This window comes from Plectropomus leopardus, chromosome 22 (genome assembly GCF_026936395.1).
Source record: "Plectropomus leopardus strain MGB_pleo_1.0 chromosome 22, ASM2693639v1, whole genome shotgun sequence".
Lineage (NCBI taxonomy): Eukaryota > Metazoa > Chordata > Actinopteri > Perciformes > Serranidae > Plectropomus > Plectropomus leopardus.
The window spans coordinates 25147192-25173671 of NC_142197.1; the positions used below are offsets into that span (position 1 = coordinate 25147192).

Here is a 26480-nt window from a genome sequence, read left to right on the forward strand (position 1 = left end):
GTCTTTTTATTTTTCTGTCTGTCTGGTTTGTACCTACTTGTGCCATTATTTTCTTTTGTACATTTCTGGATTGACCACTAAATGTATTGGTTTCAAAACGGTTCATAAAAAGTAAATCGAAGATGTGTTACGGCTGTGGTGACAGTGGTTCTTCAGGGAGTTTCCATAAACCTGGCCTGCCCTCAATGTAGCAAACCTGTTTGGCCATATTTCACCTAGTAACAGTGGGATGGAATTTTGTGATTGGTTAGTGTCATTGTAGTGGGCGGTCTCACAGTACTTGATTACTGCGCTCTGCTCGATGCTTTCACTTTAAAGGAGCTGTGAAGAGAAGACGGGCGGACGTATCTCTGTGTTAGTGCAGCTACTGTAAAACTACAAACGAAGAACCGATCAAAGAATTGATCCAACATGAAGATGAGCACTGCGGTGTATCTGACAGCTCTGGTAGCTGCTGCCTGCGTACTGGCCACCAAACACTGTGAGTAGTATTTTTTTATGCTGTAACTTAAATCATGCCATTTTACTAAAGAATGTCAGAGGCTGTTTCCCAAGTAAAATAGCTTCTTTTCTTATAAAAGCAAACTGCGTCACAGATTAACTAGGCTGTATGTTTTAAAAATCCAGAATACAAACAGCTGATACGATTTTCATCTTGAATAGGCTGTTTATTATCTGTTAGAAAGTAACAGGATCATTTAAGAGTTGATATAAGAGTCAAATTTAAAAGAGAATGGTCATAAAACATGTCTGTCATCCGTTAAAATGGTGGAATTCCCCTAAACAGTCAGGCTTTAGTTTCGATTTCTTGTAACAGGCCTGTAAACCGTGCAGGTAGAGCTCCCTCCACTGGCCTCACACACACACACACACACACACACACACACACACACACACACACACACACACACACAGATGACTGTGTGACGGACTCTTGCAATCCAAACTCCAGAAAGTGAATTATTTAAAATTTCTCTGAAAAATTCCCGTTGAAAAAAGCACTATTAAAGACATACACTGTTTGTTTTTTAAGTGAAGATACGACGGAGGAACATCACTATGGAGGTAGATTTGTGTCAGTATTATCTGTGCGAAAGTATAATCTGTAAATTTAAAGCAACTTCCACAAATACTAAAAGGATTTGTGAACTAATTGAACTGATCAGCAAATATACAAATTCCATGGATTAAAAAAAATAAAGACTCTGTGCATAAAATAGAAATCGGCAGGCGTAGAATAGAGTTTAACAAATACCTCTTCGAAAGTTCTAAATTATAGAAAAGTCTTAATAATTGTTTTTCACTTATTTATAAATTAATTAAATGGAATCACTGTGTTTAGTTATGAAATAACTATTTACAGATCTGTTTTTTTATTTACAATGTGTTTGAGTTTTTTTGAGCTTACATTTTTTTTGTATTTCCTGATGGTGTTATATAGTTACAGGTTACACATTAATTCACGGACTGTCAATCTGTAGCGCAATGGAATAAGTGTACAGAGGTAGATTTGTGTTAATATTTTTTGTGTTAATAGATAGACAATCTGTATGACATGGCGTAATCCCGAAGTATATACCAACTTCCACTAATACAAAAAAACATTGTAAACTCAAAAAACTACTTTGCAATTATAAAATGAACATGCAAATACACAAATAAATACCACAATTAAAATAATCTGTCAGTACATTTAATTAATTACATTTAAATAATATTAGACATAAAAGAAAAACCTTTGTGAATGTTTTAAAACTTTCAAACAGATATTTGTGAATCCAGTTTTTATTTGGAAATCTCACTACGAGGATTTCCAATTTTCATTGTATGCATACCAAATCTTTTTAATTATTATTATTTATCGAATTTATGTGTTTGCAGATCTGTTTTATAAAGGCAAAAGAGGTTGTTTTTTGGTTGTTTTTTTAACAAGTCTTTTTTTATATTTCTGGGAGGTGATTTTATTAAAGACTACACTTTTACACATGGATTGTCAGTCTGTTAATGGAAATAATAGTGAGAGAAATCTATATACATTCCATTGTGCCACAGACTGACAATCTGTCGATTGACAATTGTATGTCCGTACATTTATTCCATTGTGGCATTGTTTTTTCAGTTAATATTAAATATATAGGTCCCTCATCTTGGCTTTAATTAGTTTTAGTTTTATTTAACCTTTTATTTAAATGTATTTATTTATTTGCGTTTACGTATTTGCTCTTATGGCTGAGGACAAACGTAAAAAGAAGTCTTTCTGGGGCTCCAAGTATCTCTCCTCTTGCACCATGTACAAAGGCTGTGTCCTCGCTGCACCCGCCACGGGTTCAACTCCAATCTGCAGCCTTTTGCTGCATGATGAGCGGCACTCTTCCAAAAAATAGTTCCTTATGTGGTGTTTGATGGTGTTGGTGGAGAGTGCTGTCGAACACATTGCTCCAGTCTCCCATAGCTGTGTAGATAGGTTTATATCCTCTGACTGTGAATATTTAACATTTTAAGGTTATGTGAGCAAAGCAATTTAAAACAAAATAAACTTAATTCAGTGCCATTAGTTCTTTTGTTTACGTTCCACCAGCAAGCTAAATTGTTTCCAGCCAGTGTTAATTTGGTCAGATCAGTTTGGCATCATTTCCTTGTCTGTGCTTCCTCTAGCTCCACCAAAGGTTCAGGTGTACAGCTCCCAGCCAGGAGAGTACGGCAAGGACAACACCCTGATCTGCCACGTCAGCGAGTTCCACCCCCCTGACATCACCATCCAGCTGATGAAGGACGGAATGGAACTTCACAAATGCAATCAGTCTGACCTGGCCTTCAGAAACAACTGGCAATTCCACCTGACCAAGACCGTGGCCTTCAAACCCATGAAAGGGGAGAAGTACAGCTGCAGGGTCACTCACGGGACCAAAGTTAAGGAATATGCCTGGGGTGAGTTAGGAGCAGCCAAAATATGTGTGCAACATCCTCATAACTTATGAGCGGACAGAAAGATAACTGTACAGGAGACATTATGAAAAAAAACAAAAAAACAAAACCCTTTTAAACGTAAGAAACAAAAAAAAGAAATTGACGATTTCTTTAAAAAAACACAGGGAGAAATAAATGAACAGTGACTGAAGAAATGAGCCAAAAATTAGCAAGAAATTAGTAAAAATCATACAAGAAAATAACCAAAAATCAGAAAAATAGATAAATAAAAATAATGAAAAAGAAATCAAAGAAGACATACAAAGAGTTAAGAGTAAAATTATAATATATAAGATAATATAATAATTAAATTCTAATAATTCTGTAACATAGTTTTAAATATGTTATTATGATGATTTTAAATAAAGCTTTTCCCTAGCTTTTTTCTTTTTTCCTTAGATATTTTCCTGAGCTTTTTTTAAACAATAATTTCCTAAATCCTCTAATTTCTCTAATGGTTGAGCATCTTTTACCAAGTTGCTCATTGCCACACCAATTGTCTTAGCGTTCGAAGGGTTAAAAACTTAGGATGTCTGAAAGCAACACAAGAAAGTGTGTGTGGCTCGAGGTTTTAAAGGGTTAATATAATAATAATAATAATAATAATAATAATAACAAACTAAGTACATACTTGTGCCAAGGCTGAAACATTTTTGAAAATTGAGAATTGTAATGTTATATTAATACAGGATTTTTAGAAATGATCTTGATTAGGGATGGGGAAAATCATCAATACAGGATTGCAATATTTTTGCATGCTAATATCATATTGATACACAGATGCCAATTAATTAATTTTTAATTCTAAAAATTATAAATCACAAAAATACAATTGAAACTTTCGGTAGTCTTCAATAACAATGAAATCAATTTGCTTTTCAGTCCAGTTGATACATTTTGCTGTAATTAAAATGATTAAAGTGAGACTGAAAACTTCACCCAATTAGATAATCAAGATGTTGAAAAAGTTTTTTCTTTTGGGACATAATTTGCAGTTGACAAAAGGTAATAAATCACAACATAAAAAATGTATATCATTGCAAAAATCAGCATATCCCAACAAGTTTTCAAAAGTTCTAATAGTACTGTATTTTGACTGAAGTATCGCGATAATGTTTTGATTTTTTTTTCTTGCCTCTAATACCAAATCATTTGTACTCGATAAACTAAATGTCCCAAAATACAAAGCACTGATTATATAAGTATTATATATACATTTATATTATACATTTTTCTTCTATTGTAAATAAAAAATGCAATTCTATGACAGGCAACCACACAGCTAAAAAATAATCATGAGCAAATGTAATGATAATCAGAAATAGCTAAACTAAACAAATTGCCATGAGTAGTACTACCGGTTCTAGCACTACAGTTCTACAGCAGTTCTGTGTGTAGTTTGTCCAAATAGTGTTGCCGTACCCCAGCAGAATTCAGTTCACGTGCATATTCAGCTAATGTTTATGTCTTTAAAATGTTATGTTTCAGTCATTTATGTGTAATTTATGTTGACAGTAGTAACTTTAATTTATTTAATTTATTGAATATGTGTAAAGTATACTGTGTAGTTTCATTTGCTTATTATAAATAATGTAGTAAAAAAAAAAAATTTAATTCTGAAATATTTTGTGGGGGGGTGGGGACCCCCAGCAGACCCCCCCCCCCCTCCATGGCTACAGCCCTGCAGAATAAATGTGCCAAAGTGGATTCCAGTGCAATAAAAAGCATGTTGTTGTTGTGTGTTTTTTTTTTTTTTATAGACTCGAACATGTAATCATCAGCAGAGGCTTCAGATCGGTGAGTTTGTCTTAATTGTATAACTTTGAGTAAAGTTATTCCACCACTGTAAAACACGAGTGTCACACTTGGTTGTCATTAGTTGTTGTGTGCTGTGTAACGCCGTTTTGTTATCTTCTCTTTTCATAGTGACGCCAGGTGTTTTTGCCCTGTTTGCAGCAGCGTTTCTTCTTCACATCTTCGATCAAATGGATCAGCTTCAACTGAATTGTTCACTTTTCTTTTGCTAAACATACCGTCAATCATAAAATATCAGTCAAACTAAGGGCAATTTTTCCTCTTTCTGTTTTAATGTGAGAGTATGTATGGGCCTCAGGGCATGGGGTTATTTGTAATTTAGCAGTGTGTTGCTAGGATTCGGCTCCTCTCCACCTTTTGATATTGAAAAGTGTGTATATATTAAATCAAAGTTCATTAAGCTGAAAATATTAGCTTTAATGACTCTTTATTTTTCCTAAATGAGGCAATGTAATTATAATTGGTCACATTAATACATGAATGAGTGTTCTTTTTGGACTTAGATCAAAGTGTGTTAAACAATTCTTATTTGTTATTTAAGACATTTGTTAATGCACTCTATGAAATAAATGCCTCTTAATCCATGGATGTCTTCATTTTTTGTATACAATATATATACCTGTACACTTTTATTTTTAAAGATACTGATATATGTTAATAACGTGATATATATATAAAGTAGAAAATGGTAATGCTTCAGGGATACATCAGGTGGACAAACCAGTTAGGGACTGTTCTTTTATTAATTAGATGGGCAGGGGTGCCTCCCCTATTTGGCTCTTAAAATAATTTATTAAGCTCTGGGAAAGGCATTATGTTTTTGATTTGGCTAAGGGGAGGGGCAGTCAACCTTTAATGGTCATATTTTGTATTTATTTTACATACCCTCAGAACCTAAGAACCCACTAGTGAGTATGAAAGGCAGGTGAGTAACATTTTCTTAAAATATGTTCAAAATCCCAACATTTATAAATGCCATGAACCCTCAAATCAGTCACAACGCTGCAAAAACTGCCGATCTAACCAAGTGTAATAATCTTATATTTAGATTAAAAAATCTAGTTAGTCTTGTTTTAAGTATAAATGGATTATCTAGTGCACACAGTTTTATTGGTTTTAAGACATCTTAACAAGCAAAATTTGCTTACTGCACTGGCAGCCAAATTTGCTTCTTTTAAGTGCAAGTATGCTTAAATCTAGGGTGTTTGGCCTTAAATTTGACAGGCCATTTTTGCAGTGAAGATAGCTATTTCACTGCTCTGATAAATAAAGGCATCTGCATTTATTACACAGCAGTCTAATGCTGATTCTGTCCATGAAATGACATGTTTATGGAGCCAGACCAAGGCTAAAAAAAACAAGACTAAAAAAAACAATTTGATCAGGAATATTAATAATATTTTTTTTAAATGAAGTGTCAGAAAAGTATGATTTCAATTTGAATATAATTTGACTAAATTCTGATATTATTTTGAATAAATTATTTTTAATTTGACAGCATAATAAAGAAGGCTCAGGGTCTTTCCCAATTATGTTGCTTTCAGGAAATGTGGGCGCTTTGAGATATTTTTTTTTAATTATTTTTTAATTATAAATCAAGATCAAAACTTGAACTTTCTGTGTCAAATTTTATTTTTTTCAATTACATTATTTCCTTCAAATTAACCAAACTTTTTGGCTTTGATCTGGCTCCATACATATCCATCCAAAAACACACCATGTAACCTGAAATGAGCCCTCTTTGCATATTTCTTTCTTCAGCACATTTGCTTCCTCAATCATATGACTCATACAGATACTGGTTTTATAATGGCATCAGGTGAGTCATTGCACTGTAGCTGTAAACAAGCTACCGAAAAGTTAGACTCGGGTTGGCTGGATATACAGTATTGCTTAGGTTGGTTCTCTGCTATTTTCTAGTCCTTTGAATGGAAACAGAAACAAGAAACAGAAACAAAAATGTAACATCAGAATTTGTTTTCTTGACCTGCACTCATTTACTCAGTCACTAACTTTTTGATGAGGGTATATTTATATATTTTCATAATGTAGTTTAATTTCAAAAGTAAAAACGTGGTACGTGAACTAAATGAATTATAAAACTGTGCTTGATAGAGATAATAGCAATGTGTTTCTCATAGTTATTAGACATAAGCTACAATATGATATATGATCTGAAAGTCTGTAATGAGTGATGGTAGCAGACTAATATGATTTCATCACATTGATTTTGGGGTGACACAATTGTAACAGTAACAGTTGTAGCTACCTGAATTTTTAGAGATTAACTGATTAACACATTCAGATTTTTGTTTGACTTAAAGGTTTGAATTGTTCCTATTTGTCAAGAGACCTTAACATATATATATATATATATATATATATATATATATATATATATATATATATATATATATATATATATATATATTTGTAGTTATAGCATGTAATTATGTAATTGTGCCCACCAATCTCATGATGGAGGCTGGTTGGCACAAATGCACAACATGACTTTAATCACAAATCCCCTAATTTTGGAGAACATTTGTGTATATTACATACATTTATTTATACCTGCAACATAAACCTTTTATGTGCTTTTGTTTCACATACTCAAATATAAAGTTTGCTACAGTTTTAGGGCAGAGAGGGAAAATGTGCTAACTAATCCGTTCTCCCCTATTCAAAATATAGCTGGCAACATTTTCACCAAAATTTTTACAAGCATTGTACTTTGTGTGTGTGTGTGTGTGTGTGTTTGTGTATGTGTGTGTGTGTGTGTGTGTGTAATATCTATAGTAGGCCATATAACAAAATAGAACTTGTTTTAATTCTGATTTAACTTAAATATCTGTTTATAGGTTTTGTGTGTTTAGCGTGAAAGAGCTACAACTTACGTTGTGCCACACTGTTGTAAAATGACAAAAATGAACTATGAACTGTCATTTCAGATGGTATTTCCTCTACCGTGATACTTTTTTCTTAACTTTTAATGACAACGTGTCAAGTTTGTCATTAGCATTTACATGTGTAGAAAATGACAGTACTAACAACCCCACTAAAATATTTTTAAAAACGCGAAAACGCCTCTAACATGGAGTCAATTTGTTAAAACTGCGCCACAGACAGACGTTAACATGTCTTCCTGAATTCTACATAGCAACAGTTCCTCTTGATTTTTCTATTGGTTTGTTTCTCCTAAAGGCAGAGCCACTCGTTTGGGTGGGAGGGGTTAACGGCGTTCACTGGTTTGCCTCGACTTACCGCTCGAGCGTCCCGAAAAAAAGAAGTCACTCTTTACTTTCGGTTTGGGTCGAGCGCAGCTTTATTTCGAGATATACGAGTTATACGATCTTTTCTGAAAAGAGGACAATTGGAGGTGAAATCATGAAGGGGCTGGTCTTCGCAGTTCTCGTCGCTTTGCTCTGTCTCCTGCCTTCAATGGCCAAAGATAGTAAGTAATTTACTGTACCAGTACTGAAATATTTACAAATGGCGCAGTGTTATTACACGGAAGGCCCTGAAATGGCAGGTCGGACCAAAGTGCTCCGGCCTCACTGTCGTGTCACCGTATAATATATTTCTCACTTCAACAGTAAATGTATATAAATAGCTCAGAAACAAGAAAGAAAAAAGTCAAAACGAATGTGGTGTGTCTTCGAAGGAGCTCTGACATCGTAAATGTAACATTAGCCCCAAATAATGTAGATAAAAATGTTTTGGTTGTTTTTTTTACCAGATTTACAGCAATATTTGTGAACTTTGTCACATTAACTTTTACTTTCACTGTTGTTATTTTTTGGGGGGGAAAAGTTAAAATTAATGCCAATGTTACATCTGAATATTTAATCAAGTTTAAATATTACACATAAATAACTAATTTAATGTAAATGTAAAGTCCAAATATTAAGGCTAAATGTAAAATTTAATCTATATGTAAATTTTAAATATTAAATGAAATCTATGTGTAAATTCAAAATTCTAAAAAAAAATCTAAATTAAATTCTAAATGTCAAATTAAGTCTAAATGTAAAATCTATAGGCCTATGTAAAATTCAAGTATTTAATCTAAATGTTTAATCCAAATGTAAAATCTAAATATTAAATTTAATCAAAATATTAAATCCGGATGTGCTTGAAACCAAATATTTTTAAAACTAATAGCTGCTAATATGCAAATTAACATGGGTAGATTTAGCTGTAAAATTTAACATTTAGATTAAGAATTTAGATTTAACATTTAGATTAAGAGTTTAGATTTAACATTTAACATTTAGATTTTACTCTGGCATTCTAGTTATTTATTTTATATTTTTTCAAGAAAGTTAGCAAATATTGCTGTGAATTTGCTTAAAATTGACAAATCATCAAATCACTTTTTAAATGTTGTTTGGAGCTGGATGTGGTGAAATTTTGCTGTTAACTGTGTGACTTTACAGTTGGCTCTTCGTAAGTGTGAGGCCACTGCCCAAAAAAAGCCTACCACACCTGTTTGTTTCATACAAAATCCTTCTGGTTAATACTACTTTAGTGCAGCGTCGTTGTTTAAAAGTAGGGTAAAGGAAACTAGAAGGTATTGAATAGAACGTGAGTGAAATCTCCATTAGTCTTTGCAGGCTCTGATTTCTTCACCTCCTCTCTGTGCATTTGTGTGTGTTGCTAGCTCCACCCAAGGTTCAGGTGTACACCCGAGAACCAGGAGAGCTGGGCAAAACCAACACCTTCATCTGTCATGTGAGCGGCTTCCACCCACCACAAATCTCCATCAAGCTTCTCAAGAACGGACAGGAGATGTCGGGAGCCAAGCAGACTGATCTGACATTCGAGGAGAACTGGCATTACCACCTCACTAAATTCGTGCGCTTCACTCCAAAGGAAGGCGAGGCGTTCGCCTGCAATGTGACTCACATGGAAAACTCCAGATTATACTACTGGGGTATGTGTTTTGTCTTGTCATTGTCTACTACCAATAATTACAGTATTACAGTAGGTGTACAGTGTATGTATATTAGTTTAGAAAAAGAAGAAAAAAGTCAGTGATGATTTACACACTACTAGAAGACAAAGTCAGCTTTATTCAATTCTGCCATGTGTTAGACATACAGGAATCGAACATGCATTTCTCTCCATACCCACGGTGCAAAGAAAAGGTACAAAGATGAAACAAAGAATTAAAAATATTGACATGGAATTAAATAAGCACCAAAAGAATACTGAAGCCGTACCAGAGTAAAAAAAAAAGACTTAAGAAAAAATACAAGACATAATACAGTATATATACAGTATATATATATATTCTATAGGATATACAGTCACGTGCTCTGCATTACACTACACCACTGCATGACTACACTACAGTATGCAGTTTACTGGACTGAATGGAAAAAAAATCACAAAGATGAAAAGTTAAATGTAGAAGATGACAAATGCGATATACATATGAGAGATGACATACAGCTATGTCTGTTAGAAAATCATATAGACAAATATGGACTATATAGATAAATATAGATATAGATAAATACAGCTCTACGCCTGTCATCGTACAAACAGCAAGTCGATACACACATTTGTTGTATACCATGTATAGTAGTATACCATGGCGCCTCTGTAACCAGTTTTGGTAAAAAGAAAAACAGCGAGAGGGCTGTGTGGAAGTTCTTTGCTTAGGAGGCAGATGAACATGGAAAGCCGAAAGATGCGAGCAAACATACGTGCTAGAGGTACAAACATGATCAGTGTAGCGAAGCACCTAAAGGGTCGACACGTCGACCTATTTTAAGAATTTCCAGCGGCTGGTAACAGCTCCCCTTTAACCATGAAGCATTAAATGAATTAACTGCGATGGATAAGAGATTTTGTTTGTTAGCTTTGTTTGGTGAAATAGAAATAAAACGTCTCATCTCAATTAAAAACAAATTCAACTGAAGTCACAATCATAGTATGTGTCCCCTTTCCAGATGTGAGGTGATTGAAGGTATAGATTTTCAACATGTTTGTTTTTCTCTCCACAGAATCTGATATGTAAGCTCCCTGCTCTGCCTGTCTCCAGGTGTGTACCACACTCACTCTCACTGCCATTTTTCAGTCAGTAAACACGTCGTTTGTGCAGTTATTGTGTGGGTTACACTGTTTGACCCTTCGTTTGTTCACCACAGGTCCTCCTCAGGACTCAAGAGGATGGAGACGATAAAAATGATTTGCCTTCAGAGCTTTTCAAACTCGACGATGAAGATGAAAATTCAAGATGTGTTCTTAAAGTGTTATCTGACAAAGAAACTAAATAGTTTCCTTGGTATCTGACAGAAAGTTAACAGGTCCTGTAGTTGTTGCCCTAGCAATAGAATAACAATGACAGGATCTCTAATCTGCGGGGTCTTTGTGAAAGCTTGATGCATTTAAAAGTCTGCTGTGTTTTTGTATCAGAAATACAGTAAAGCTTCATTAAGCTGTTAGTGTGCAACCAGCCAGGCTCATCCAGTTAACCCTTTAAAACCTAACCAAATTGGCTTGATTTCTTTAAAAAAATATGGGAAGAAGACAATGAGCCACAAAAGAAGAAATTAAGCAAAAGAAATAGCAGTAAATGAGAGAAAAAAAACAAGAAAATTGCTTTAAAAATTGGTTAAAGAAAATAAAATAAAGTAAAAAAAAAACAAGGCAAAAAATATTTGTGTTTTTAATAAAGTTATTTCATTTTAAATTATAGAATTCTTTATAATCATTTTAATAATGTCATTATGATATATTTTTCCCTTTCTCCCGAGACATCTTTTTTTAGAAAATCATTTTCTAAATCTACTAATTTATTTTAGTTTGTGAAACATTTATTGCTACTGCCTTTTTTCTCCATGTTTTTATTTGTTCATTTTTTATTTTTGGAAGAAAATTGCAACTATTTGCTTATCTTGCAAAGGGTGTGTCATCACAGAGTTTAATCTAAAATTACAGAAGAGTATGCATACTGATCTATTGAATTCTCCAAAAAGTGTACACTAAAAAAAAAGACAGTAGTTATTAGTTAAAATCCGTGATGGATTCTGGCGTCTGCTGCCAGACACGACTCATCCTGGACAGGAAGTGTCCGACCGACAGTGAGCCACTAAAACAAAGCAACTAAAACTCATCTTTTGATTGCAGATTAATGTGAAATATGTTGCTTCATGGAGCGTTATGGAAAGCTTTTCCACTGATGATTGAAGGTGTTCATCTGTATTTCTTTGTGTTTTTGATGACTTCTATCATTTCTCTTCTCATTAATGTCAATGTTTAATTATCTTTTACACATTTTTTTTGTTGTTAAATATTAAGAGAGGATTAAACTTATTTTTTCAGGTGACTACAATTCCTGAGCACTTGCTTCTGTTATTAATGAAAAACATACTCTGTTTATGTTTTTTTTGTACAATATGGTTGGGTAAAAAATGAAATAAATGTGGAAATAATTATAGATATAAATATCCTCCTTGTTCAGTTCATTGATACATAATACATTTCAGAGCAGAGTTTGAGAACTCTTTGTTTTAAGGAAGGGCTGTTTTAGTGAAACAACTATAGTGACTTGTTCTTAACAAAAACAACAAAACGAACCTAAGCCACTGAGGGGCTGCTGCTACCTGCTGAGACTGATAATTGACGCGTCCGTCGTCTTCCGGGTCCAATGAATCCAACACTTCTTGTAATCATCCACATTTATTTATAAACGCTCTTGACACAATGCGCCGATAATTGAACTGCACATACAAACAAAAAGGCTCACATATTTGCCACAACGCATAAATAAAGTCGACGACCACGATCCGACGTGACGTGACGTGACGGTCAAAAAACTGTTTGCTCTCTCATTCAGCAGCACACCTGCTGAGTAATTACGTCTTGCTCTATTTAATCATTCCTGCCCACACAGTGCAGAGCGCCACCTACTGTGGCTTCCAGACAAACAAAAAAAAAATAAACACAAATACACATAACCCAAAAAATGGCTCTAACAACAACATTAGCTGAACTTTATTTATTTATTTGCAGTAGAAATACTTTATTATGAGGGAAAGTCCTGCAATTTCAATCTTACACGAGTAAAAGCACAAAATATTAAAATCAATTCATATTTCAAAAGCAAAAACTAAAAGTCCTCATGCAGAATGGCCCATTTCAGAATACTACATAGGGTATACTAATTATATTTATTGATGAACATCATTCTAAATTACCCTGAATTATTATTATTATTTTCCAAAAAAAGAAAAAAAAGGACAACAAATACAAAGATGCAAATGACCTGGAAACAATGTTTAAAAATTGTAATAGTTATAAAACATACGTTTTAGATATGTAATTATAATTAATAATTATATGTATAATTAAATGTAATAACATGATTTCAAATATAAAATTATTTGAATTATAAATATAGCTTTTGGGACATTTTTCCCTATTTTTGGATAATTTTGTGACAATCCTCCCCTCTTTTTTAAAACTATTTTTAATAGTATTTTCTCATCCCATTTCACTAATTTCTTGCAATTTGAAAGTTGATCATGGCTTTTCTCCTATGTTTCTCCTATTTTTTTTGAAAGAAATCAAATCAATATATTCAGATATACTCAGATTTTAAAGGGTTAAACAGCATGTGAAAGGTGTCTGAATGCAGTGTGAAAGGTCATTCGCAATAGCTGTGACCTCTGTTCCAAAATTCAGCTGGTGAAATATTTAGGAACCAACCAGCCTACAGGGTGAGCTATAGAGCTGCTGGTCACAGGTTTCTGTATGCAGCCTTCATGGCACTGCATCATGTTTTCTCCACTGGAAACATAAAAAGCTAAACTCAAACTAACTGCTGTTAGCTGTACTATAAGGCTTTATGTCAGCTTTCCCGGATGTGCTCAAACTAGTTCAATTATTTTGTCTTATCTAAACTTCTTTTAAAACATGTATTTATTCATTTTAAGCAATTATACATTTAAAAATACAATACAATGTAACAACAACTGAATTTTCCCAAATGAAATATATGACATAATAAATAATAAAAAAAAATAATAATAATAGTAATGATTTTAGAAAATGATAAAAACTATAGAAAATATGGAAAGATGGGAAGTTAAACAAATTTGACATGCAGAACAACTAAAAAAAAGCAGAGCAATTAAATCAATTAAATGAAAAAGTATATAAATATGGCATGGATCAGGGTTTACTAATTACACATTCTTCACAGTAAATTGACATATTCAGCATTACCTTACCTCCACATTTATACCTTTTTCAATTTGTGTGTTAACCCTATGAAACCTGAACAAACTGATTAGATTTCTTTTACAAACATGGGGAGAAGGCAATGAGCAACAAGAAATTAGTAAAAAGTAACAAGAAAAATACCTGAAAATAAGCCCCCAAAAAAGAAAATAAAAAGAAAACAAGAAAATAACCCCACAAAGTGCTAAATATTGAAAAAAAAGTATCCCTTTTTTCTAACATAGACTATTTTCAGTTTAATTTCATGTTACCTTTTACTAAAGTTTCTTTTAATTTTTAGGATATTTCTTGGAAAGTTGCTCATTGCCTTTTTTCTGATGTTTTCTAAAGAAATCAAACCAAGAAATAACCAAGGGTTAACTTATAGAAATTGTTGCACAGCACATAATAGATATATCAGGGTAGTTAAAAAAAGAAATTAAAAGGGACAGTTCACTTAAAAATAAACAGCAACGTCTCTTTCCATAAATCAGTTATTCCAGATAATCTGCAGACTTTTTGTGAACAGTTTCATGTAGGAACTATTTTCTTTCTACCAAACTAGACCTACCAACTGTATGACAGCGTAGAAGTTAGTGCACATAGGGCGTAAGGTTTCAATTCCACACTGGGGAGGACACATAGAAAGGGGGGTTTGAGATCCCTGCCAGAAAATTTTGAACCTCTAACACTTCCTGCATTCTGGTAAATTTTTATGCATCAATTTGTGTGATTTCTGCATGAATTTACACAGTAAATGTCTTTATCGAAAATAAAAGTTCTCTGCTACTTTCATGTTTTTATTGGAAACAGGGAAATGCACATTCTAAATAATCGAGGTGGCCATGTCCTCTGATTACCCTCTTAGCAATTTTTTGTTCTAAAAACATTCTGAAAAGACATTCTGGCAAGTTTTCTTTTAGTTTCCAGAACTTTCTTCTTAAAGTTCAGGTAACATTCTCTATAAACATCAGAAAAACATATCACATATTTTCATTTTAAAAAACATCTGTAATCTCAGAGCTCAATAACATATTCTGAATGTTGAAAATGTTCTTTCTTTGTTCTCGTGTAACATTATAGGGATGTTTTATAAAAAAGAACATTCTGTGATCTTTCACCGCTCAACATCACCATAACAGCCTCAGAATGTTGCAGTTATAATGTTATGTCTTGGTCTGCATTTAACCTTATAGGAACATTATTTGAAATTATAAATAGCCTTAAAGTGTTTTCTTTAAAACATTATGTCCACAGAAATCAATAGGGGACTGTCTTTCTGGGCCCCATGGCATCACATGATGGTTTAAATTCCTCTTTCGGCCACGATGTAAGATTTGCTTTAAAGCCAGGAACTGTTTCTGGTGGCTTGGACACATGTCCACGGCTGATTACTTAAACATTCGGCAACTCACACCAAAACAAATGAAACAGAAAGATAGTACTAAAAGTAGGAGGAAAAACGTGTACTTTTAATCTGGGGTTGGACTGTCCCTTTAAAGTCACTTTTTAAACTATAGAGAAACTTCATGTGGGATTTACGTTAACATCGTGGTTAACACCTTCAGTGGGACTGCTGGGAGCTTCCTGTGTAGCTTGTAGGTGGTTTAGTCAATACAACGTCTCACGTGACATTCAACTTTGAACGTCTCATATTGATATTGATAATAGCAGCGAGGGTTACTTGACATGTCCTCCCCCACTGTCCTTTTTTTCCCCCTGTTGTTACCGAGGAAAGTTTTGCTTTTCAAGCTTGCTTGGGTTTTTCTTTTGTGGGGTAAATTTTAAAGTTTGTCCTCTGACTCACAGAATGACTTAACCAGACGTCAGTGCAGCGCGAGCTACGCAGCGGGAGGGAGTTTCCGTATTTGAGCAACACTGAAGAACAGTAGCCTGTTGAGTGTAGACCAGTGTCCTCCTGTCCTCTCTGACAAATGGACTCCTCAACTTTCCTATACGATGTCCATCCTTGTGTGGTGGAAAGCTTCTGTAAAATCATGGACAGTGGCGACGACAGGTTCGGCTGGCGCGGACTCGGTGAGCAACACTTTTTTATTCTGCTTCGCCTTTTAGGCTGACTGATGGAGATGCAGGTTTTCATGTAACACCGACTTTACACTGAGAGCAACTGAAAAGAGTTCTAACTTTTCAATCACAGCTACATTTTAAGACATGGGAATAGAATTTGTGCACTGCATTCAAATTATTGAGACATATGTAACTAAATTCTGACATTTGTCTCACCAATTAAATCAATCTACCAAGATGCATTAGAAATCCTCACATCTGGTTGCTTGTCTGTGTTGCATATTTTTATGCCACTTTTACTTAACCCTTTGAAACCTTAGCCTCATTTTTTGTGCATGACATGGGGAAAAGGCACGGAATGTGCAAACTGCGAGTAACTAGATGTAGATCATCATCACTATTATATATCAGAATTATTTTTAGAATTATTATAACTTAATCAGTTTTTAGGTCATTTCTTGTTGTTTTCAACTTTCCCATTTCATTTTTTTTGTTAGTTTGTTTTGCTAATTTCCATGTACCTTTGACTATTTTCTTGATGATTTCATGATTTCATTTTAATTCAATACAGTTTTATATAAAAAGCCCATTATGAGACAAACAGACACACACACATACACACACCAAAAAGAAAACTTTAAAGGGGAAAACAACGGTAGAAACCTCAGGAGGGGAAGAGGAGCGATCCCTCCAGACATGCAAGATATTGATTTCTGAGTTCATGTCTTATTAAGTTGCTCACTCCCCTCTTCCCATGCTAAGAAATCAAGCCCAGGTTTCAGAGGGTTAATTTGGTGCTCAGTGAGACTGTGAGTAACTTCAGGTCATCTGAGTGAATCTGTAAAATGTGTGTTAAAAAAATAAACTAGAGGGTGAACCTGTGCTTTATGTTTCATATACATACAGTTTTCCTCTGTGAGCTTGATTTGACATTTGCTTATGTCCCCCATCTGTCTTGGTGTCCAGCTGTGCGAGTTGTCCCCAGCCTGTTAGAGTTGCGCATGCTGGAGCGCGTGGAGGCAGCAGGTCGGAGTCCCACCAGGGAGCTGCTGTGGTCCTGGGCTCAGGAGAACTCAAGAGTGCAGGACCTACAGAGGGTGCTGCAGGACATGGGCCACCTCAGGGCCCTGCAGCTCTTCCAGGGCCAAACTTCAGGTCAGTGACAAACACTTAAAGGCAACGATGATAACATTATTTACTAATCTATCTGCATAACACATTTTAAATATTTCTGGTACTTCAGATCAGATAGATCAGATAACTGTGAGAAAAAAGAGATAGTGATCTTTTGCAGAAAACTTTAACATTCTGTTTTCCACAGCAGAATTTTTGCAGCAGTTTCACAAATTCTGTGGTTTAATTCTGCAAGACCACAGATTTCCAGTGGACCCAGTGAGTGTGGGAGGGAAGTGGCACGACACAGGGGAAACTGAAAGCCCCTTCTTGGTTCCTCTTTCTCATGTACGCTGGATGTCAGCAACCCATGCTTATGAATTGATTTACATTTTTCTGGATGTGTCTATTTTTAGAGCCGGTGCCTTGCAGCAGTCAACATGCAGAGTCCAAACGACTGACGTCAGCAGCTGAGGAGAAGGTAGAATTATTTGTTCCATTGTTGAATGTCTTAACTCCTCAGACAGCCTGCATGGCAAAACAAATGAGCATCCCGTCTTTATTCTCTCTGATTAGGAATCCCCCCAAAAAGAGGAGAGTTCGACAACCCCAGCTTCATACCCCAGTGAGTAGAGACGTTAGAATGGATTTATGTCATACACACATCTGTAAAACGCCATTTAGACGGAACTAACCTGGAAGTGTCAGCTCCGTCTAAATGGCGTTTTGAATGTGTGATTCTGAGCACGAGTGAAGCAGTTTGGGGTTCATAACGATTTCTCTCTGTATTTCAGTGATCACCTCTGGAGAAAACCAACCACTTCTAATCACTTTTCAAGACATCATAGAGGGAACCAGAGATTTCCATCATGAAATGAGGATCTCAGAGGGCCACTTCTCTGATGTCTACAAAGCAAAGATGGGAAATAAAATGTTTGCGGTGAAGCTTTTTAAACAGGTGATCACTGATTCTAACAGTTCTAAATATGTTTTCTGGCTGTTAAGGAAGTACTTTTGACCCCCAAATAAGCATTTGTATATCAGTTAATCACCCTGTGTTATGTTGAATTCATGGAGAAAACTTTTTCTCATGAAAAAGTGAACGAGGATTCCAAAAATTGAGAAAACTCTTTTTTTTGTTTTGCTTTTTCATTGCAGCATACAAATATACGTCTCATGCCCACATCCAAATCATCCGTAAACAAACAAATTGGCATATCTGATAATCATATAGCTGCTCATCAGATCCTTTCCCCTCCCTTAAGATCTCTATAAACATAAATTCAGGAAAAGAAAAAAATTGTCTCCAGTTTGACTATCACAAACTATAACTCACAGATCTCCAAAAATAGGGAAAATTCTTGATGAATTAAAGTCATAGCACAACTGTTTCACATCTTTCTCAGGGTTCCCACAGATCCTTAAAATGTCTTAAAAAGCATTAAATTGATTAATTAAAAAAATAGGGCCTTAATTGGTATTAAAATGACTTAAATAATCTTTAAAGTCTTAAAGATGCTCAGACATGGGAAATAGGATTTTATTAATATTTTTTCTAACCTTGAGTTGTAAAATATTAAAATAATTGGTGAAATCTATTATTTCTGTTCATTAAATTAATAAATTCCTTTTCGTAACTCATCATCATGGAAATCCAAGCTGTGAAATTTCACATGAAGATTGAGAAACAAAATCAACAAGAAAATTGGCCAAAAATGCCAGATATTCCCCCCTTCTGTTGGTAAACCAAAATATATACTTTAATAACACAACATAATAATATAACATATAACATGGTATATTCTTTGCCTTCCACCATAAAAAGTTTTTTTTTCAACATTTGATGTAGATTACTTTACTTTTCACTGGACAAAATAACATCATAATTTTCTGTAACGATAAACATTTGAGCTAAATAAAATTGTCCTTCAATTTTGATTTGTAGAAAAGTGGTCAGAAACTTAAGTCTGAGTGGTCGGAAAAAAAGTCTTACATTTACCTTGCCTTAAGCTCTGCAGGAGCCCTGAGTTTACAAACTCTCACACAACTTGTGCAATCTAATCAATGCAACATAATAAAGTCTCATCTATCCAGCCGTATGCTCAGTTCTTCCCAAACAGACCTTCCTGATGGGGAACTTAAAGGGAAACTTAACTATGAGCTGCTGGTCTACCACTGCCTCAATCAGGAGAACCCTGATGACTTTCATTTATTAAGATGTTGTGAGTTTTTGAATCTTTGCTCACAGTGTAGACATGCTTGAAAATGAAATGAAAACTAAGTTAACACAGAGTAATTAATTGAAACACAAATAATCATTTGGTGGGTGAAGTATTCCTTTAACCTCCTTCTAACGATTGCTTATCAGCATGAGCTCTGTGTGTCTTGGATCTGGGATGTGTTTGAAGCTAATGTATTAACCCACAATGGGCTTTGAATCCATGTTGCAGTATTGATTGCCGCTAAGAGAATCTAACTCATGCATTCCTTATCTATTATTCTCCAGGTAAATACGGCATCATGGAAGGAGTTGTGGGATATCTTCAGAAAAAATATGGAAATTCATCATTTGTATGTGTCAGCCTTCACTCTCAAGATGCCTTTCTATCTTTGTTTGTTAGAGCGTGATCAGCATTTGAGTGTGATGATGTGTTACAGGTACCAACATCCAAACATCTTAAACTTGTTGTGCTGTTTTTCTGATGAGGACCGCTACTGCCTGGTCTACCCTTACCTGCCCAAGGGGTCGCTCTTCCACAGACTACACAATCAGGTACATTTTTAGCAACACCTGCTGGACTACAAGGTCATTAGGGAGTCTGTTTGTGTTCTGTTCTTATACAGAGTGAAATGTTTGCCAGGTAATACTTTAAGTATCCAAAAACTGGAAGTGATTTTGTGGGATTTGCTTTTGCAGAACCAAGAAAACTTACAGCTATCGAGGAACCAGACTTTTGGTGTCATCATATCTTTTTGTTTCAACTTTTATTGAGAAATCATTCCACCAGATTAAAGAAAAACACATAATATTATGCTGATGTCTTTTATCTTAACCCTTTGAAGCCTGGGTCAGCACCATTTTTGTGCATCATTTAGACCCCCTCACAAGTATTTAAAGCTTTGTACCCTCAGCAAATGGTTTTGCTTTCTTTTGAAAACATGGGGGAAAAAAAAACAACACTTAACAACCTGGCAAGAAATGTTTCACAAACTGCAAGAAGTTAGTAGATTTGAAAAGCTATTTGTCAAAAAAAAAATAAAAAATTATATATATATATATATATATATATATATATACACACATATATATATATATATTTATATATATACACACACACACATATATATATATATATATATATATATACACACACACATATATATATATATATATATATATACATATATATATAATTGTTATAGAATGTTATAGAATTATTATTTTTCAGGTAATTTCCATATAAATATATATATTGGGTTTTTAAAAAATGTTTTGGGGGGGTAATTTTTTCAGGTAACTTTCTTTTCTTTTCTTTTTTTTTAACTTTTTTTCTGCTCGCTGCATTCTTTGCATGTTTTGAAAAGAAATTAAGCCAATTTACTCAGGTCGCAAAGGGTTAATATGCACAGGGCAGGAAAACTGCTGAGGAATTTCTGCAAGGACATTTTTTATCCATTTCTTCAGGACTTAAGAGTTAGTTTCGCTACTTAAAAGCATATTTTTGTGTAATATCTGAAATGGAATGTTTTCATTGTGCAGATTGGAGAGCCCCCTCTGTCCTGGCAGGAGCGTCTCACCATCATAAAGGGAACTGCAAAGGCCCTGCATCACCTCCATACAGCCCAGCCCTGCCCTGTCATCTGTGGCAACATCTCCAGGTACAAAAGAAACTGTTTTAAGTTTCAAAAAAAGATTCTTAATATTTTCTCATCTGCCTGCCATCTCCTTGAAGAGGTCACTGTGATAGCCAACTCCGACTGGAATGATCAGAAAGCTCCACGTTACAGTCGAAGCAGCAGTCGAAATGAACTCAAGTCACAAATTATCATTAATGTTATGCCACAAGACCACAAATCCAACTACAAACCAAGAAAATAATTTTTAGTATGGTGTGTGTGATTATTTTCACCCCCTCCTCACACATTGATTTCTAATTCTGATATGGAAAACTCATTTTATTAATTCTTTTTTTAAACTTGAGCAAATTGGCTTGATTTCTTTCAAAAACACATGAAGAAGGCAACTTTGCCCCCCCAAATTAGCAAGAAATTTGTAAAAAGTTACAAGAAAATCACCTGAAAATATACACGCAAAAAAAAAGAAAAGTAAAAACATAAAGAGACAAGAAAATGACCTCAAGAAAATGCAAAAGATTCCTGTAACATATTTTTTAATATATAATTATAAGAATCATGAATACAGTTTTCTGGACATATTCCCTTTTTTGGATAATATCTAATAATTGCCATTCAGATCATTTTCAAGTCATTTTCTTGTCACCTTTTACTTTTTTTTTCTTTTTTGCAATTTTCTGGACATATCTCGCCAAGTTGCTCAGTTTTCCATGTTTTCAAAAGAAAAACATTTTTCTCTGGTTCCATAGGTTTAATTGCCTGTGAAAGGCATCTGAATGCAGCACAACAAAACTGATGTTGATACAGGTTAAACAAATGGTCCAAGTAAAGGAGGAACTGATACCTTTAAGGGGAACCATGTCCATTTTCAAAATCCATACATGTAATTCCTATAGTCTAAGACTGAACTACACTACAATACAATAGAATAAAGTAAAGTGAGTAAATGTACTTTGTTACATTCCAGCACTGGTCAGCAGAGGGATGCACACTAACTGAAATGACAGTAATTGGGGTTACTGTAATTGGGATCAACAAGTGAAATAGTATTTCTTTCTTTAGCCCTGATATTTGATAATCCAGTCATTGTAATTACTCTAAAACATAATCTAAATGTGATTAAATGATTATCATGCACTTTGAAATGTTCCTCAAATGAAAAAAAACTGATTTTCTTTGCGCTGGGTAACAATTTGTGGCCTTTGAAAACAAAATGTTTTTCTCTTATCTTGGTCAGAGTGCTCTTGACCATTCATAAAATGTTCTCTTAACTAAGAGAAGAGCAAATACAAGAAAACATTGGTAAATCCCCAAAATCAATGAGAGCTAATAAAATAAGAGCAAATCCTAAATATGTGCAGAAATAAGAGAAGATTTGTTCGTATATCGCTTCTTGCATGAGACCTATTGATTGTTCCTGTGTCTAAGCAGTAGGCTTAGTTGGTATCACAGTATATCAGGGTATTTAGAAATCCCAAAGGTACATTTTCCAATTCTGTCATGAATACAGGTGCTCATCTTTCTATAAAACTTATTGTATGTAGTGCACAGCATGCACTAGTCTCCAGTCACCACTGGTAGAACAGGCAGCCTAGCTGATAGACACAGCGACACCTAGTGGTAAGACATTTATTCGCTGCAATACTGCAGGTGGCTATCAGGAAAAAATTGTCTGCAAGGCTGATCAGCTTTCTTTCAGGCCTGAGCGAACCAACCACTGCCCACATCCAGCACAAATATCACGGAGGCAGGTGATGGTCATTCGCCTGTATTCACTCGTGTGTGATCGTACCTTAATTGCACTGGGCAAAAAACTGGCTTTGTATTTGATCTTAACACACCTTCCGACTTTTCAACTATGCAACATTTAAAATGAATGCTGCTGTGCTTGTCTTTTATATTCAGATAAATTGTTATGCAATGCTTTTTAACCCTTTGAAGTTTTCTTGTGCTACATTCAGAAGCCATTTACAAGCTGTTTAACCCTTTAAAACTTGAGCAAACTGGTTTGATTTCTTTCAAAAACACGGGGCAAAATGGTAGTGAGCAACTTGGCAAAGAATGTCCCACACATTGCAAAAAACTGACAAAAAAAGACCTGAACAGTTGAGTGTTTGTTTTTTTAAAGGAGAACATTAAAAAATATAAACGTGTATAAAGAACTATATTCATAATGAATATGATTATATATGTTACAGAAAAAATGGTATACTTTTTAAAAAATAAATTCTGCACTTTTTGGGGATTATGTTCTTGTCTTTTTTTGTTTTTGTGTGTGTCTCTGCTGTCCATCAAGTTCAGAAGTGTCTGTCTGTCTTTTCTGCATAGTTCTAACATCCTCTTGGACGACGCCCTGCAGCCCCAGCTGTCTAACTTTGGACTGGCTCGTCTCTGTCCTCATTCAGCCAATCAGCAGTGTACTATCACTCTGGATACGAGGTTCCACAGCAACCTGGGATACCTCCCTGAGGAGTACATCAGAGACGGCAAGCTGTCCTTCAGCCTGGACATGTACAGCTTCGGAATGGTGATTATAACAAAACTATATAAGCTTAACTAGACTCTCCTCATCCTGTGTGTGCAATGGGCTGTTGCTTAGATATTTTCCATTAATTTTAATGCAATCCCCTTTTCAAATACCAGGTGTTTCAATAGTACAAATAGTATATATCTATAGTATAAGGAAATGTTACAGTATTATTTTTCATTACCATTCATTACATTTTGCTTGCTTGCTTCTATTTTAGGTTATAATGGAAACAATAACAGGACGGAAGGTGAAAGAGGACGGACCCAAACAAACACCACTGGTGAGTTCCCACTCAAGTTGAGTTTATTTCACAAAGCTTTGATCTGACGGCAGAGATGGGACGAAGTTATTGTTTAACAGTCCGAACAAGTCATAATGTGCTTCTCACCAAATATGATGCCATGTTTATCTACAGTCATAATATATTAATTTTTTTTGAAGAGTGGTTTTTAAATTTTGTATTTATTTGTGATTAAACTAAATCATGAAAAAGTAGTTCTAAATTGCACTTTTATAGCATACAGCACCAGAACCACAATCCGGTCCCACCACGATTTTATGATGATGTGATCGCAGCATTTAACGCAAATTTAGCCAGTCCCTGTGAATTCTGCACAACCTTGCAATTTTGTGCAATCAGCCCAACTTTACTGCGAATTTGACTATTTAAAACGGGTAAAATCTCATTTCATCGTGGAGCTGAGTGCAGCGTATTGATTCAGTTGTGTTATGTGCTCTACCCACCGACCGCCTGCTCTCTCGCTCTCTCTCGGTCTGCTCTGTCAGAGAGATCTGCTTGTCACTGAGGTGGAAAACAGCGGTGGCGTGGACTCTTGTTTGCGGTTTTTGGATGAGGCAGCCGGTCGGTGGCCGACCGCCTTGGCCCTCGGCCTCCTACGTCTGGCCCTGGAATGCACTGCTAGCCGCCACCGCAGCAGACCGAAAATTGAGAATGTGAGTAATAAGTTTGTTTTTGACCTTTATGAACAGAATACATAACAAATATTCTCAGCTCAAAGCTCCGCATTCTAGTTTTTGCTGCTTTTCACTGCAAATGTTATGTGATAGCTTCATATGGGGGAGCTGACCCCTCTTTTTGCTGAAATGTCCTCCTTGATCATTGTCCAGGTACTTCTGGAGTTGAGCAAACTGCTTCCACCACCTAGCTGCCCCCCCGCCGACCAGCCCCGCAGCCTGGATGCTGGAAACCCTGTTCAGCTGAGCCCCCCACCCTCCATACCTGTAGAGCACGACGAGCAGCACAGCCCACCTGGTTCTCCAACACGGGCGGAGCCCTGTGAATACAGCCAGTCTGAGGTGACCTATCTGAGCGAGACGGGGGGCTCAGCAGACCTGTACAGCAGCTGGCCCGTACAGTGCAGCTGTCCTGCTGAGACAGGGGGTGTGGCCTGTGAGGACTGCAGAGCCAACGGCTTCACGCTCAACGCAGACAGTCCTCAGAGTGAGTGTTTTTGAAGTTTTCACATTACACAAGCAGCATGTAAAAAATGTTTAACACTCTGTGGGTCTTACTCACTAAACCTGTGCATGATGACATTTGAGGATGTGCTTAAATGGGTGCGTCAACTCCACCAGATGCTTCCTCATTTTTGAGGAAATACCCAAAATATTTCAGTCAGTACAATCACATGCATTTACGTAATACATGTGTAATACATAATATGTGTGTGAAAGTATTTGCTGTGTTTTCCATGTTTCAGACGACTCAATCGTGGTGGAAAACCCAGCCAAGGAAAGACTGAGGAACAAACTGACTCTTTATAACGGAGGGCTGATACACTCAGAGGAACTGTTCTCTGAGACAGGACAGCAGTAGAGCTGACTTCCTGTTGCGGTCCTGAGAGCAGCTCATGTTATGTGCTGTCATGTGTGTTCTTGGGGGGGAAATTCAGAGCTTAAGTGTCAACATGCAGCAAGCATCAACATCGCAACAGTTGGCAGTAAAGTGGGCTAAAATGGAAAAACAAATTTTCATGCAGCCACAGAGCAGAACTTAGTAAGAGTAACAGAAAACTTCAAAGGTAAACCACAAAAATCCCTCAGCCACAAACACAAACAAAGCGAGTGAGAACATTTGCATGCAACTCGTTAAAAAAATGTAAAGATTATTTTTTTCTACTGAACTCTCCTTTTAGCTCCTCACATGGAAATGTGTATATATATATATATATATATATATATATATATATAGGGCAGTGTATAATGATCACATACATACATGCTCTATTGAAGATTAAAGTTTATGACATGTATAAAATACCCATAGCAAAATTTATATATGTATATATATTGAAAATATCTATATTAATTTTGATGCTGTATTATTTCTTGCCATTGTATATGCTAACAATATATGTTTAATTTATGTGTGCAAGTTTATAAACACAACAGATATTTAAAAAAAATCTTTGTTTTTCTTTTACTTTCTGACATACATGTCTAACTTATATATAAAATCATTACATATAATGATAGGCTTAGGGACTGTTTGGTGCATTTTACATGATTTTCATTTTTTGATCATTTTGGCTGTGTTCATGCATATGGCATAAACTTTGTCAAGATTGTGTATTTTTGTTTAATCTGTGAATTTCCAGCTCAGCTCCTACAATAAGTCTAAAATACACCGAGGTAACCAAATTGTTACATTCAGACTGTTAAGGTCAAAAAATGCTCCATTGAAAACCATTCAGACTGACATTTTTGATCCTACAGTCATAAAAACATGTATGGTATTACTTTTGGGTGTCATTCTGGACTTATTCTTTGAAATTTCCACTAGGTGCACTGTCACAATCAATGTTTCCGCAAACATTGACATATTCCAGACTGTCATCATTAAATATAAATAAATTAATAAACTTTGCATGTAGTACATTGAAAAAAAAATGAAATAAAAAAAATATACGTGTGTGTG

The 26480-nt window shown here is 35.2% G+C and overlaps 3 protein-coding genes across 4 annotated transcripts; all 3 read left to right on the plus strand.

Moving 5' to 3' along the window:
• Positions 1 to 298: 298 nt before the first annotated feature.
• On the plus strand, positions 299 to 5366 carry LOC121961410 (beta-2-microglobulin-like). 2 transcript variants are annotated; one of them, XM_042511395.2, is made up of 4 exons: positions 300 to 481; positions 2656 to 2928; positions 4728 to 4764; positions 4894 to 5366. In XM_042511395.2, exons 1-3 carry the CDS (start codon positions 412 to 414, stop codon positions 4739 to 4741), a joined length of 357 nt encoding a protein of 118 aa, XP_042367329.2. In that variant the 5' UTR covers positions 300 to 411; the 3' UTR covers positions 4742 to 4764; positions 4894 to 5366. The 2 variants fall into 2 exon arrangements, with proteins under 2 accessions (XP_087928561.1, XP_042367329.2); XM_088072435.1 differs by lacking the exons at positions 4728 to 4764; positions 4894 to 5366 and having other exon boundaries at positions 299 to 481; positions 2656 to 3374.
• Positions 5367 to 8036: 2670 nt separating this feature from the next.
• On the plus strand, positions 8037 to 12240 carry LOC121961505 (beta-2-microglobulin-like). The gene is made up of 4 exons (XM_042511515.2): positions 8037 to 8236; positions 9446 to 9718; positions 10797 to 10834; positions 10941 to 12240. Exons 1-3 carry the CDS (start codon positions 8170 to 8172, stop codon positions 10808 to 10810), a joined length of 354 nt encoding a protein of 117 aa, XP_042367449.1. The 5' UTR covers positions 8037 to 8169; the 3' UTR covers positions 10811 to 10834; positions 10941 to 12240.
• A 3383-nt stretch (positions 12241 to 15623) lies between these two features.
• irak3 (interleukin-1 receptor-associated kinase 3) lies at positions 15624 to 26476 on the plus strand. The gene is made up of 13 exons (XM_042511554.2): positions 15624 to 16053; positions 17011 to 17199; positions 17574 to 17638; positions 17734 to 17782; positions 17952 to 18115; positions 19664 to 19728; positions 19816 to 19930; positions 20918 to 21036; positions 23341 to 23539; positions 23760 to 23822; positions 24329 to 24496; positions 24671 to 25004; positions 25264 to 26476. Exons 1-13 carry the CDS (start codon positions 15951 to 15953, stop codon positions 25377 to 25379), a joined length of 1749 nt encoding a protein of 582 aa, XP_042367488.2. The 5' UTR covers positions 15624 to 15950; the 3' UTR covers positions 25380 to 26476.
• Positions 26477 to 26480: the final 4 nt, after the last annotated feature.